General features: G+C 54.7%; 2 protein-coding genes across 12 annotated transcripts in view; one reads left to right on the plus strand and one right to left on the minus strand.

The window, feature by feature from the left end:
- The window catches only part of PPP1R12B (protein phosphatase 1 regulatory subunit 12B), a 602,395-nt gene that overhangs the window by 500,970 nt on the left and 87,519 nt on the right, over positions 1-13,906 (plus strand). The gene's annotated exons all lie outside the window — the stretch shown is intronic.
- Positions 1-13,906, minus strand: part of NAV1 (neuron navigator 1) — a 285,045-nt gene that overhangs the window by 88,743 nt on the left and 182,396 nt on the right. For 8 of the 9 annotated variants that reach the window (XM_050956066.1, XM_050956060.1, XM_050956064.1 and 5 more), the window contains 2 exons: positions 11,810-11,912; positions 873-1,238 (listed from right to left, as the gene is read on the minus strand). In XM_050956066.1, the coding sequence (XP_050812023.1) occupies positions 873-1,238; positions 11,810-11,912 (469 nt within the window). The remainder of the gene's footprint in view (positions 1-872; positions 1,239-11,809; positions 11,913-13,906) is intronic. The other variant, XM_050956065.1, reaches the window with a different exon arrangement.

The raw sequence follows: 13,906 nt of genomic DNA on the forward strand, positions 1-13,906 counted from the left end.
CTGTGGCCACGCTGCCACTTTTCCCTTGAGCACAGCCTGTGTGTCTACCTGAGCTGGGATGCTCCCTCTCAGCTGCAGTGCAGACAAACCCTCGGTCTAGCAGGGCTGTTGGCACCAGGCCTAGCTCTGTCTACACTGCCATTAGTATCATTGCCATTAACTTTGCTGATCCCCAAATGCCGCCTACGTCAGAGAAAAGACACTTCCAGAGCTGCCCCCTGCAGCCTGTATTCCTCTCGAACACACCACTGTGCCCAGGGCACAACAGCACCTTACAGGATGTTGGCCCGCTGGCCTGGCCCAGCAAGGAGCTCCATCTCTGCAGGCCACCAGATACTAATTATCACCCGCCACAAAGCATGGAACCTACTAGAAATATAGTGGGTGGGGGAAGGATACCGCGATGTATCTAATCACCAATCCTCTATCCATTCATCCACCCCCCGACATGGATCTATCCATCCATCCCTTTATGCACCCATCTATCTATCCATCCACCCACCATGCATCAATCCATCCATCCCTATATGCACCCATCTATCCATCCACCCCCCACATGCATCTATCCATCCATCCCTCTATGCACCCATCTATCTATCCATCCGTCCATCTGCTCTTTCTGTCTCTCTCTCAATCTCGTAGACTCAGATCCCAAGGCTGAAGGGACCATTGTGATCATCTAGTCTGATCTGTATAACACAGGCCGGAGATGTGCCCCACAATAATTCCTAGAGCAGATCATTTAGGAAAGAATCCAATCTTTGGATCCCCCACAGTCCTTGTAAATCGTTCCAGTGTCAATGACTCTCCCGGTTAAAAACGTAAGCTTTATTTCCAGTTGCAATCTGTCTAGCGCCAGCAGTGGCACTCACCCCGTGGTGATGTCGTCGTCCTCCGTCAGGGTCTTCCCCATCAGGTCGCTGTCGCTCATGTACCCGGACTTCAGATCCACGTCGTCCGTGTCCAGCGACTCGACGAGCTCCAGCCGGGAGATGTGGCTCAGCTTACTGGGGCTGCGCATGGGCATGGTGTGGGAATAGTGCGCCCGCTCACCGCGCATGTACCAGCTGGGTGTACCTTCCGACCGGCAACTCCCACCCACTGAGGGAGCGTCCCCGGCCTGCAGCCGGGGGCTGGATTGACCGTAGCGCCAGGACAGGGGGGAGGAGCGGTTGGACAGGCTGGACACACTCCTGGGGTTGGCTTCGTCGCTGTCGTAGCAGGTCATCTCCAAAGAGCTGTAAGGAAGGAGCAGAGAGCAAAGCTTTAGGGATGGGGGCAGCCCTAGGGGAGAGGTGGAGTCCTGGGCTCCATCCTGCTATTGGACCTGCAGGTGCTCAGCACCTCTGGAAATTAGGGCATGTCCTTAGCCACCCAGCTTTGACACTTCGGGTCAAAGGATGGGGTGGAACCAGGATGGGAACCCAGGAGTCCACAGTGCTAGGCCACTGTCTTAACCGTAAGCCTCTCCCTCTTCCCAACTGTCCTCGATCCCTATTCCCATGACCCCAGCGGCCCCTATGCTCCCCTCATTTATGTCCTTTCCCCCTCCAAATGGCTCTGCACTGCTCTCGGGCCCTTCCCAAGTCTCCCATGTCCCAGGCTAGTGCCCTACCCACTGGGCCATCCTCCCTTTCTGAGCCTAACGGAACCGAGGAGTCAAGCTCTGGGGTTGCCTTGCCACTAGCCCTCCAGCGCAGCAGGAAAGCAATGGCAGCCTTGGAAGCAGAAAGAGATTAATTTAGGGGACAGCATCCCGTTCCCCCCCTGTGCCTTGCTTTGAGAGGCAGCAGAGGCAGGCGCTGGCTCCCCACTCGGGTGACAGCCCCCTTTCAATTTGATTCAATAAAGTGGGTATTGGACGCTAAATACAAAGTGATGATTAAAAACAAATCGACGGTGGATTAACAGCTCTGGAGAGCCGCCCAGCAGAGCTGGTTCCAATCATTTGGTTGACGCACAAGAGTTGTCTTATTAAATCTAAATTAAGTGGATGGTTTGGAGCCTGTAAACTGAGGGACAAAGCTGCCAACATCTTGCTTTGCATAGGCTCCTGCACCATGCGGGAGGGGACGTGCCTTGGCTCTCTGGGTGCAAGCTCCGGGAAATGCATTTCCCCAGAAAGATTTCAATGAGGCCCGGATAGTATTGTACCCCCTGCTGACAGACACGCCTAGAGTATGGCAGGCCCAGAGCAGAGAGCCTGCAAACTCACTTCCATCTGCCTGTAATGGGGAGGAACTTCACACAGACAACTCGGCTGCCATAAATGGAGGGCTTCCTCTGCCCTGACACTGGGATCCTGTCCCTGGCTGTGAATCGGCTGTTCTAGCCAGATGGAGAGCAGGTTCTGAATCCATAGGAAGCAACTGATCTCTGGAATCTAGCAGAGACAAGAGCTGGGGTGGGGAGAGTACCATGGGGACTGAGGGGCACCAGCAGAGCTGAGTAAGGGGAGTCCAGGGCTTGGATAGCAGAGGGAGTTGTATGGCTGGAAGGAGGTGCATGGCCAGAGCCATGGCGTGGGGTAGCAGCGGGAGCCCTAGGTTGGAAAAGCAGTGGAGGCCGGGAGTGCAAGTCAGGATTGAGGGGCATCAGCAGAGCGCTGGGGTGAAGGCACCCAAGGCTGGAAATGCAGTGGGGGCCGGGGGTGCAGGTCAGATTGTGGGGCATCAGCGGAACGGTGGGTGGAGGAAGCTCGCACAGCCCCTGCCATGCACTCAAACCAGCCTATTACTTCCTTATTTTCATATCAGCCAATTTTCCCAGCCCTTCCAATCTGTACTTCACACAAACTGCACTTCCTCCTGCCGCTGAGTGGCCTGGCTGCCCAGCGCCTGCCTCCTTCAGACAGGGAGTCTCCACGGAGACGCCTCCAGACTCTCTGGACACCTGCAGGCTCAGTAGGCAGGGGATGGAGAGACTTGGCTGCAGGGCCGGCTCTAGCCATTTCGCCATCCCAAGCACGGCGGCACACAGCGGGGGGCACTCTGCTGCTCGCTGGTCCCGCGGCTCCGGTGGACCTCCCGCAGGCATCCCTGCAGACGGTCCGCTGGTCCTGCGGCTCCGGTGGAGCATCTGCAGGCACGCCTGCGAGAGGTCCACCGGAGCCGCCTGCCGCCCTCTCGGCAACCGGCAGAGTGCCCCCCGCGGCATGCTGCCCCAGGCACGCACTTGGCGCGCTGTGGCCTGGAGCTGGCCCTGCTTGGCTGACACAGCCCTGGCTAAATCAGGGATTGTTCCCACTGTCTGTTTTGCTGACTCATCAGGCTGCACAGGGCAATGAACAAAGGGAGACTGGCCTGAAATCCAAGGGCATTTGCTAAGACACAGAGCGGGCTCAGCCTTGCCCGTTGCCCTGCCCTGCTGGGATGTAGGGGATGGGAGTCCTGTCCCAGCGGTTATTCAGTGCTTAGCTCCATCAGTAAGGCATCTGACATGGTTTCACACGGGGAAGTATTAGCTAAATTGGAAAAGATGGGGATCAATATGAAAATTGCAAGGTGGATAAGGAACTGGTTAAAGGGGAGATACAAAGGGTCGTACTGAAAGGTGAACTGTCAGGCTGGAAGGAGGTTACTAGTGGAGTTCCTCAGGGATCAGTTTTGAGACCAACCTTATTTAACCTTTTTATTACTGACCTTGGCACAAAAAGCGGGAATGTGTTAATAGTTTGCGAATGACACAAATCTGGGAGTTATTGCTAATACAGAGAAGGACCGGGATATCATACAGGAAGATCTGGATGACTTTGTAAACTGGAGTAACAGTAATAGGATGAAAATTAATAGTGAAAAGTGCAAGGTCATGTATTTAGGGATTAATAACAAGAATTTTAGTTATAAATTGGGGACACATCAGTTGAAAGTAACAGAGGAGGAGAAGGACCTCAGAGTATTGGTTGATCACAGGATGATTATGAGCCGCCAATGTGATATGGCCGCTAAAAAAGCTAATGCAGTTTAGGATGCATCAGGCGAGGTATTTCCAGCAAAGATAAGGAGGTGTTAGTACCGTTATATAAGGCACTGGTGAGACCTCATCTGGAATACTGTGTGCAGTTCTGGTCTCCCATGTTTAAGAAGGATGAATTCAAACTGGAACAGGTTCAGAGACGGGCTACTAGGATGATCCGAGGAATGGAAAACCTGTCATATGAAAGGAGACTCAAAGAGCTTGGCTTGTTTAGCCTAACCAAAAGAAGGTTGAGGGGGGATATGATTGCTCTTTATAAATATATCAGAGGGATTAATATCAGGGAGGGAGAGGAATTATTTAAGCTTAGTACCAAATGGATATAAACTGGACACTAGGAAGTTTATACTTGATATTAGATGAAGGTTTCTAACCATTAGAGGAGTGAAGTTCTGAAACAGCCTTCCAAGGAGAGTAGTGGGGGCAAAAGACATATCTGGCTTTAAGACTAAGCTTGATAAGTTCATGGAGGGGATAGTATGATGGGATAGCCTAATTTTGGCAATTAATTTAGCAATTCATCTTTGATTATCAGCAGGTAAGTATGCCCAGTGGTCTGTGATGAGACTTTAGATGGGATGGGATCTGAGTTATTACAGAGAATTCTTTCCTGGATTCTGGCTGGTGAGTCTTTCCCACATGCTCAGGGTTTAACTGATTGCCATATTTGGGATTGGGAAGGAACTTTCCTCCAGGGCAGATTGGCAGAGGCCCTGGAGGTTTTTCACCTTCCTCTGCAACATGGGACACGGGTCACTTGCTGGAGAATTCTCTGCAGCTTGAGGTCTTCAAACCACAATTTGAGGACTTCAATAACTCAGACATAGGTTAGGGGTTTGTTATAGAAGTGGATGGGTGAGATTCTGTGGCCTGCATTGTGTAGGAGGTCATACTAGATGATCATAAAGGTCCCTTCTGACCTTAAAGTCTATGAGTCTATGATCTACGAAGCTGAGTTAAGTCCAAGCTGGATGTGGGGGTGATGGCTGCATTGGGACATAATCCCATCGCAACACCAGAGCAGAAGAGGCCAGGGTGCAAGGAGGGAAGAACTGCTGGGTAAATTGCAGGAGTTGGCATGCACTAACATCTCCTGTCTGTGGGGTTTTGGGGGAAATCCTAAACCTTAGCTGCAGACCCAGGCAGTGAGCAAAGGGCTTTCACCACAACTCCTGGGTGTGCATCCACATTCCCCATCGATGGCCGTGCAACAGGGAGTGGCCTCAGAGATTCCAGGGCATGTGGCACCTATGGAGAAGCAGAGTTGGGAGCCGCCGTGTCAGAGGCTGGGAGTGGCACTAGACATCAATTGGGGACGGAAGAAAAGCCAGGGAGCCCAGACCCAAACCTTGCACCAACGTTTTCCACAGTCTGCGGTACAGCTGGCGATTTGCACACTTGTCTCCTGCACTTGGCTCACATGCACAGCACACTTAACTTGTGATCTCAGTCACAGAATCATAGAATATCAGGATTGGAAGGGACCTCAGGAGGTTATCTAGTCCCACCCCCTGCTCAAAGCAGGACCAATCCTCAACTAAATCATCAGCCCACATGCAGTGCACTCGGCTAATGCTCGTATGCAGATGGCGTGGTTGGCCCGTTCTCTCACACAGCATCTGTTGTGCTCAATGCGCAGGTTTGGCTCACTATGCATTGATCTTGTGCCCAGTCTGGCCGGTGCACACACCTTGCTCCAGCGGAAGGTTCTCGGTGCTAACACGTACCTTGTTCCCTTGACTCATGCCTGCGTTCTCTGCTTGGGCCCTTGGCCACTGGCTCAGATTTCCCGCACATCCAGCTGCCTGTGTATTCTGCCCCTGGCCCCCAATGGTGATTTCAGTGCACTCTGCTCTTGTGATGGACTCTTGCACCCTCGTGGTTTTCAAGTGCTCAGCTCCTGCACTGTGCTGTGTATGTTGGTGTGTCCAGCTTGCTCACTGACATCTGTGTACTCTGCTTGTGCATATGGCTCACAGTTTCCGTGCAGTCAGCACGTGTCCCCCGGGCTTGTGCTGTGGATCCCCAGTGCAGGCACGTTGGACTCTATGCCCTCAGACTGGCGCTCAGACTCTCCGAGTGCTTGGCTGGTGCACATCTGTCTCCTGCTCTCTGTGCACACTCCTGGTGTGTTCTAGCCTGGGCTGGTGTTTCCGGAGCTCTCAGCTCCCGTGCATCTGGCTTGTGACAGTCGCATGCTTGGCCTGTGTTTGCTGCATAGAAACGCAGGGCTGGAAGGGTTCTCAAGAGTTCATTGAGTCCATTCCCCTGTATCTTAGACCATCCCTGACAGGTGTTTGCCTAACCTGTTAGCAAAAACTTCCAGTGATGGGAATTCCACAACCTCGCTAGGTAACCTGTCCCTGAGCTTAGCCACCCTTAGACAGGCTTCCCCAATCTCTAACCTGAATCTCTCTTGCTGCAAACTCAGACAATTCCTTCCATCTACCCTCGGTGGACAGGGAGAACAATTGATCACCGTCCTCTTTATAACATTATTTACCCATCTGAAGACTTCTCAGGTTCCCCCTCAGTCATCTCGTCTCTAGATTAAATGTGCCCAATTCTTCAATCTTTCCTCATAGGTCAGATTTTCTAAACCTCTGATCCCTTTTGTCTCCCCCTTTTGGCCTCTCTCCACATGTCCACATCTTCCTTAGGGCGTAGTACCCACAGCTGGTCACAGTTCTCCAGCTGAGGCCTGACCAATCCTGCGCAATCCCTGCCTCTTGCTCACAGTCAGGTCCTGATTTCTGCTCATGATCCTCTGCTCCTGCTTTCAGGGCTGCTGTTGTTTTCTGGGCTCACCCCAAGGGCTGTGCTCCTGGTACTGGTGCATGAGCATAGCAAGCGTTCTCCGCCTGCTCCCCTTGGGCTGCCTGAGTGCTCAGCCCATGAGCTCACAGCAGCTTGTGCACGGACGGCTCCTTGTAGGCAGGTCTACCTCACACTGCTCTGAGCACCAGCGTCTCCGTGCACACAGCGCCACAGGGAATAAAGGTGCACGGAGCTGGGCGATGCCACTGCTTGCAGAAAGCTGTTGCTAGTGAGCTGACAGCTAAACATTAAGCAAAGCAGATGGGCTGGAGCTCTGCCCTCCTCCCCTCCTGCCTTGACTCATCTTGGGTGGAGCTCAGCTGGCAGCTCTCCTCCTCCCGAGTGCCCTCACAGTGATCCAGTGTGAGACTCTGGTTACACAAGACGGGAAGGCGCAGCCACAGGCGCTGTCCAGGAGCCGGATTGCAGGAGAACGGAGGAGTGGAGCCGTCCCCTCCGACTCCTTTCCCGGAGTGCCCACTCAGACAGGGGGCTGGCGTTCACAGGGACAGGAGCAATGGTTGATTTATTTATTTTGGTTCATGCCCAAATGTCCTTCAACTCCCCAAGGCGCAGATAGGGGCCACCCCCACAATACACTTCTCCGCCCCTACCGCGGGGGCAGGGAGGGTCCCACAGCCCTGATGGGTCTCAGCTCAGATAGTGGCACCATGCTGTACAGAGACCTGACAATGGGCACCTGTCTGGGAGCAGACGCTCACATTCCAGGCCTCCAGGCAGCCGCAGAAGGGACCCTCGCTGAGCTATCCCCTGCGTGACACACCCAGAAGGGACCTCCCTGTCTCTCAGCCCTGTCCCTGGCTCCTTGCTCTCTGCAATCCCGCTGGCTGCCTTGACCCCTCATTCCCATCACTGGCCTCTCTGCCGTTATCACTTGGGCTGATTCTACGAACTCAGTGCTGAGTTAACCCTGCCTGCACTCCCCCTCTCCTCCAGCTGGCCACCCCTCATCAGGGCACGGCCTCTTCCTGCTCCACTAGCTCAGTCTCATCACCTCCAAGTGAGAATCCCCTGCTGCCCCCCCAGCCCAGATCCCTGGAGAAGCTGCTGTCTCTGCATTAGCTCATCTGCACCACAGAGCCAGGAAGGGGAAATAGCTTACTCAAGCCGGGCACGGCTGCCAGCTCTGAGGGAAATAAGCGTGACAAGGCAGCTCCCCCAGAGCTGTGCTGCAATAGGCCCAGAGCTCTGGCCTAGGGGCCAACTAGCCCAGCCCTCCTGGCTACAGGCTAACGGAGCTCCCCAACCCAGCAGGAGCTGATCCTGCAGCCATTGTTTGGAGCAAGGGGGGCCCAAGTCTTCGCAGGATTGGGCCCAGCATTTCACAGCTAAGGCCCATGACCCAATCCCAGCTCATAGTGGCGGGGAGATTTGCCTGGCCACTCAGGGGGAGAGCTCAGGGTGTCATGTTTATTATGAGAGGCACGGTTCTGGGTGACCCAAGAAACTCCACCCCCACCCCATGTTAGCAGCTGGTCCAAGAAAGATCCCACTGGAGCAGAAATGATGCCTCCCCCCTCCCCCGGACAGCCCAGCACTGCCACATGTAGCCAGCACAGCTCCCTCCTGCTGGCTCTGAAGGGGTTGGAAGGGGAGATGGGTCGAAGCCAGGGACCCAGTTTCAGCCCAAGCTGCTGCTGTGTAGGGCCTGGGGAAGGCAGCCCCACAGGGCATGATGCAGGCAGGCCAGGCCATGCATTTTCAGGAGGGGGCCCTGGTGCCTAGCACTCAGGGGATGGGTGCGGTTGGCCCCTGGTCTCTGATCCATGAGGAGTCTCCTTCCTTCAGCACCAGGACAGTGTGCTGGGTTGGCACAGGGAAAGCCCTGTGCATCTCAGGATGGTAGGCAGGAGCTGGGGGCCTTGGGAAATCAGCCCTGCCTGCTGGGGGGTTTTGAGCAGTGGGGTGGCACATTCCCGTGTCTAGCTAGGGGACCTCCCCCCGCCTCCTGGAGGGGCTGGGGGGCTTTGAAGGCTCCCGACTTTCTGACTCACTGCATTACCTGGGACAAGTCACTGCCCCGCTCTATGCCTCAGTTTCCCCACCTGTAAAAGGAAGGAATAATGATATGGAGCCAGACATTGCAGAATACTTTGAGACCCTTCCCTGAGAGGCATAGTTTGGTCTTTGCTCTGGGGTGTGGGAAAGGTGATGCAGAGAGCGACAATGGTCAGAGGTGGATTCCACTCAGGACCTTCTGCACCAAACACACAGTCCCTTGGGTTAGAGAAGTGACTCTAGCACTGTAAGTTGCTGTGGGCAGCCCCTAGGGGGAGCGGTGATCACGGATTCTGCACCAAAGCACTTGAATCTCCCAAGGCCCTTGTGCTTTAAGTAGTTGAGCCTTTTCCTGCTGCTTGTGCTGCCCCCTGTAGGGGCAGCAGGGCTAGTAAGAGCTGTTAGCTGGGCTCCCCAATGAAATCCCCCATTGGCTGAGCCCCTATTCCAGTGGGGCAGAGCGTAACTCACGCTGGGAGCCAGAGCAGAGGGAGGGGGGCTTCAAATGGACACAAACACATGGGGGTCCCCCTGTTGCCATAACCCCCTAGGACAGCTGTGCTCATCCCTGGTGCTCTTTACTGAGCAGCTGGAGTCAAACTAGCTTCCCTGCGTCGCTCTCCTTCTCCACCTGGCCTGACGCCACCCTCTAGTGGCTGCAGCCCCCATTGCAGGCTGACATGGGTAGTTTCCAGTGCCCTGCTATGGAGGAATTTGAAGCAGATCCTTGCCCTGCTCACTTCTCTACTCCAAACCAGATGGGATTTGCTGGTGTCCTTACGGAATCACGAGCCCAGTCAAACTTGTGTCTCCAGCACCCTACCCGGGCGAGCCTGGGGAAACCCATGATTGGCTCAGGCAAGCAGCTCTGCTTTCACAGTTGGGGTGACACACGGGCTTGCCGTGCCATGACCTGCTGCTTCCACCAGCAATTCATTCATTAAGACTCAGCAGACTTAAGTTCTAGTCCCTATTATGTGACCTTGGGCAAGTCATGGCCCTTCTCTGTGCCTCACTTTCCCCTCCCACTAGGTCTGTGTAGACCATATGATCTACAGAGCTAGGACAATCTCTTAGGTCTCTTCCATATTGAAATTTGCACAGATTTAACACACAGCTTTTCAAATTTATTTAACTCCCTGTATCTCAGGCCCTATCAACATATCAGGGATAAGGACAGTGTCATTTTACAGCAAGAGTTAAACTGGTGCAAGCCCCCAGGGGATGCACCGATTCTAAAACAAGCTGCTCTCAAACTAGTATAGCTTAAACCAACTGGGAACAGGTTTAAATCATGCTGAAATAAGCGACCCTTATCCTGAAAGAAGAGTGTTCACACAGGGTTTTTTTAAAACTGGTTTGATCAATTTAACTAAACTCATTGAATTAAACCGCTGCATGTTTGTGTGTACCGGGGTCTACAAGAATCCTCATGAAGTTTCCACCAGGACTAAGGGCTTATCTACATTTAAAACGCTGCACCCCTGTAGTGTGTCAGTGAAGACACAGCCTATGCTGACGAGGGAGGAGTTCTCCCACCAGCGTAGGTAGATCACGTCCCACGAGGGGCAGTAGCTAGATGTCACGGAGTCCCCGGGTGATGCTCTGGAACTGCTCCCCACAAAGTCAGTCAAGATTTTGGGGAGCCTCCTCTGCCTCGGAGCAGACTGTCTTCAGGGTAAGAAGCTCAAACAGCTTCACCTCCTGGGTCTGACCTTGGAGCATTCAGCATATGCCCCTTGGTGCGCTTCCCACAGTGAGTCCACCCAGGCGGGGCTCTGGGGAAGCCAGAGGGTCCTGCACCCCCACTTCGCAGTCAGATGTGACTCTTAGCCAGCCAGTAAAATAGAGGTTTATTAGATGACAGGAACACGGTCTAAACAGAGTTTGTAGGTACACAGAACGGGATTCCTCAGCCGGGTCCATTCTGGGGACCAGCGAGCCAGATACCCACGTCTGCCCTCACTCCCCATCCCCAGCCAGCTCCTAACTGAAACCCCCTCCAGCCCCTTCCTCTCTTCTGAGTTCCTTTCCTGGGCCAGGAGGTCACCTGACCTCTTTGTCTCCAACACCTTTAGCATCCTTGTGCAGGGGGGAAGGGCCCGGGCCATTAGTTGCCAGGAGACAGAGTGTCAGCCAGAAACTGAGGCACCCACACAGTATTCAGAGGAAACATTAAGAACAGCCCCACTTCGTCACACTAGGCTGATGGGAGAATTCTCCTGCAGGCTGAGTGCTGTCTACACTAGAGGTTGGGTCGGTTTAACTGAACTGCTCAGAGGTGTGGATTTTTCACACCCCTGAGCGATAATTATACTGGCCAAATTTTCTAGTGTAGACCAGGCCTAAATTGCCTAAAATACTCAAAAGAGCAGTGTAGATGTCCCTGCTCAGACTGGAGCTCAGGGTTGGAGACCAAGCCCGGAGACCAAGCCCTCTCGGCAGAGTGGGAACACCAACACAGCTATTTCTAACCCTGGAGCACTAACCCTGCAAGCCTGAGTCAGTTGACCCAGGCTCTGAGACTCGCTGCCATGGGTATTTTTGGCCCTGACGATGTACCCTCTGTGGTTGTGGCAGCCCCTAGCACAATGGGACCTTGATCTCAGCTGGTGCCTCGGGGTGCCCCCGAAATACACCTGCTAATGAGGCGCAACGCAATGTGAGTGGTGCTCCAGAGAGACTAGCTGGAGGGATTAGTGAGTGGGGCAGTGAGAGTCATCCCTGAGTCAGAGGATGGCAGCTCTCCACGCTGGGACAGGGGCCTCGGTGACACAGGGGGGATGTCAGATTCTTTCCCCTGGGGGATTGGAGAAGCTGCCGCAGGACGGAGCACAGCCACGTCACTAGTCCCCTGCCCCGTCAGGGTCCCTACCCCCCAGAAAGGGCTTAGCTTTGGGGATCAGACCCAGTAAGGAACCATGCTGGCAGAGGAAGGGGAAGGGAGGGGTCAGTTGAGAGAGATGGGGAGGGGAGAGAGTGGGTGTCATGACCTCACCTGTGAGATACCTGGGAGCCTCTCAGGCTGGACATGGTCTCCTCCAGATTCTGCCGAAGATCCAGTACATTCTGCACTGTCCTCTTCCTCTGAGACTCGGGGTCTGTAGCGACATGGAGAGCGAAGGTTTTATAGCCATGGCTGTAGGGAGAGGAGGGCGACATGTGACCCTCCATGCCCCCACCCACCCACCCACAAACACCCCCCTCCTGTTCCAGGTGCCCCCCCAACGCTCCCTATGCCATGTGCCCCTACCTCACCCAGGTGCCATCCTTACACCGTCTGCCCACGTGTCCATTCCCTGCCCTCCCTCCACCGGTGCTTTGGCATCAGAGCCACTGGCCCTGACTGCCACATTCTGTGACAGCTGGAGCCCTCGGCAGAGCTGTGAGCAGGACCCATCTCCCAGGCAGGCCTGGGGCGCTGGACCCGCACCCTGCCCAGGTATTGCCAAGGTCCCCAAGAGCTGCTTTAGCAGGGAAAGCTTTCCTGCCTCTGCCTAAGGCCAGCGCTCGGGAGCGGGAGCGTCTGCCTGCCGGCTCTTCCCAGCTCCACTCCAAGACGAGATGCAAGGACAGCACCGGACCAGAACTTCCTGCATTCCAAAACCAGAAGGGACCATTGGGACACTGCACAGCACAGGCCAGAGAACTGTCCCCAACATAATCCCTAGAGCAGATCTGAGAAAGGACCTCCTGTCTGGATTGAAAAATGGCCAGTGATGGAGAATCCACCACGAGCCGTGGTCAATTGTTCCAATGGTTAAATACTCTCCTTGTTAAAATGTTCTGCCTTAGTTCCAGGCTGAATTTGTCTGGCTTCAGCTCCCAGCCATTGGATCTCATTAGATCCGTCTCTGCTAGACAGGAAAGTCCATTATCAAATTTGTTCCCCATCTAGGATACTCGCAGACAGTAATTAAGTCACCCCTCACCCTACTCTGTGCTAAGATAACTAGACTCAAAGAGATCAGTCTCTCACTCGAAGGCAGGTGTTCTAATCCTTTCATCATTCCCCAGGCTCTTCTCTGACCCCACTCCAATTTATCAACCTCCTCCTTGAATTGTGAGCACCAGAACTGGACACAGGATTCCAGCAGCGGTAGCACCAGAGTCAAATACAGAGCTAAAAACACCTCTCTGCTCCTGTCCAAGGATTGCATTAGTAAGCAGCACAAATATCAATTGCATTCCAAACTCAGTCCCAGCAGAGCCACCTGCCCAGCCAGGGACTGGCAGCTTCTAACCCCAGCCCCATGGGTGTGGCAGCTCCCTTCCCCAGCCAGCTAGCACAGGAGGGGAGCTCTGCAGGGCCCAGCTCACCTTCCTACCAGGGCCGGCGCTTTCATTTAGGCGGCCTAGGCAAGTGCCTAGGGTGCCAGGATTATTGGTGGGCAGCGTTTTGCCGGAGGGGGCTGCAGGCGGCTCCGGTGGACCTACTGCAGTTGTGGCTGAGGATGGTTGGCTGCTCCCGCGGCTCTGGTGGAGCTGCCGCAGTTATGCCTGTGGACGGTCGGCTGCTCGCGCCGCTCCGGTGGACCTCCTGCAGGCACGACTGCGGCAGCTCCACCAGAGCTGCGGGAGCAGCGCGTGGGGCGGCGAAATTGCCGTGTGCCTAGGGCGCTAAAACCCCTAGCGCCGGTCCTGCTTCCTACTCTGCGTTGGCTGAAGCCTTTGCAACATTAGTGCTTAGTGTCAGTGCTACAGCGCTCCCAGGGAGCCGGGGGAGCTGAGTGAACAGGCGCACGGGCTTCAGGAACAAACAGAAGCCAGCAAGGAAATGATGGGGCTGACTGCCAGCCAACTGAAGGCAGAATGAGTGGCAGCAGCTGGCATGCTCATTCTAAGGGATCTGAGCTGCTGCCCCAGGAACTGGAGCCTGCCATCGCATTCAGGAATCCTGAGCAAACTGCTCCGCTTGCAGCCTGCATACCCAGGGGAGGGGGTGCTACCTGGTTGGGTCTCCCTGGGATTGCATGCCTGGCAATGTCTCTTTGGATGATACATTGTCTCTAGGGAAATGCCTCGGCAGGCCTGCAAACCTACCCTGGCAGCCTGCTGCTGCGGGGTGTGACATCCCTAGACCATTGCCCCGAGC

This window comes from Gopherus flavomarginatus, chromosome 5, assembly GCF_025201925.1.
Source record: "Gopherus flavomarginatus isolate rGopFla2 chromosome 5, rGopFla2.mat.asm, whole genome shotgun sequence".
NCBI classification, from domain to species: domain Eukaryota; kingdom Metazoa; phylum Chordata; order Testudines; family Testudinidae; genus Gopherus; species Gopherus flavomarginatus.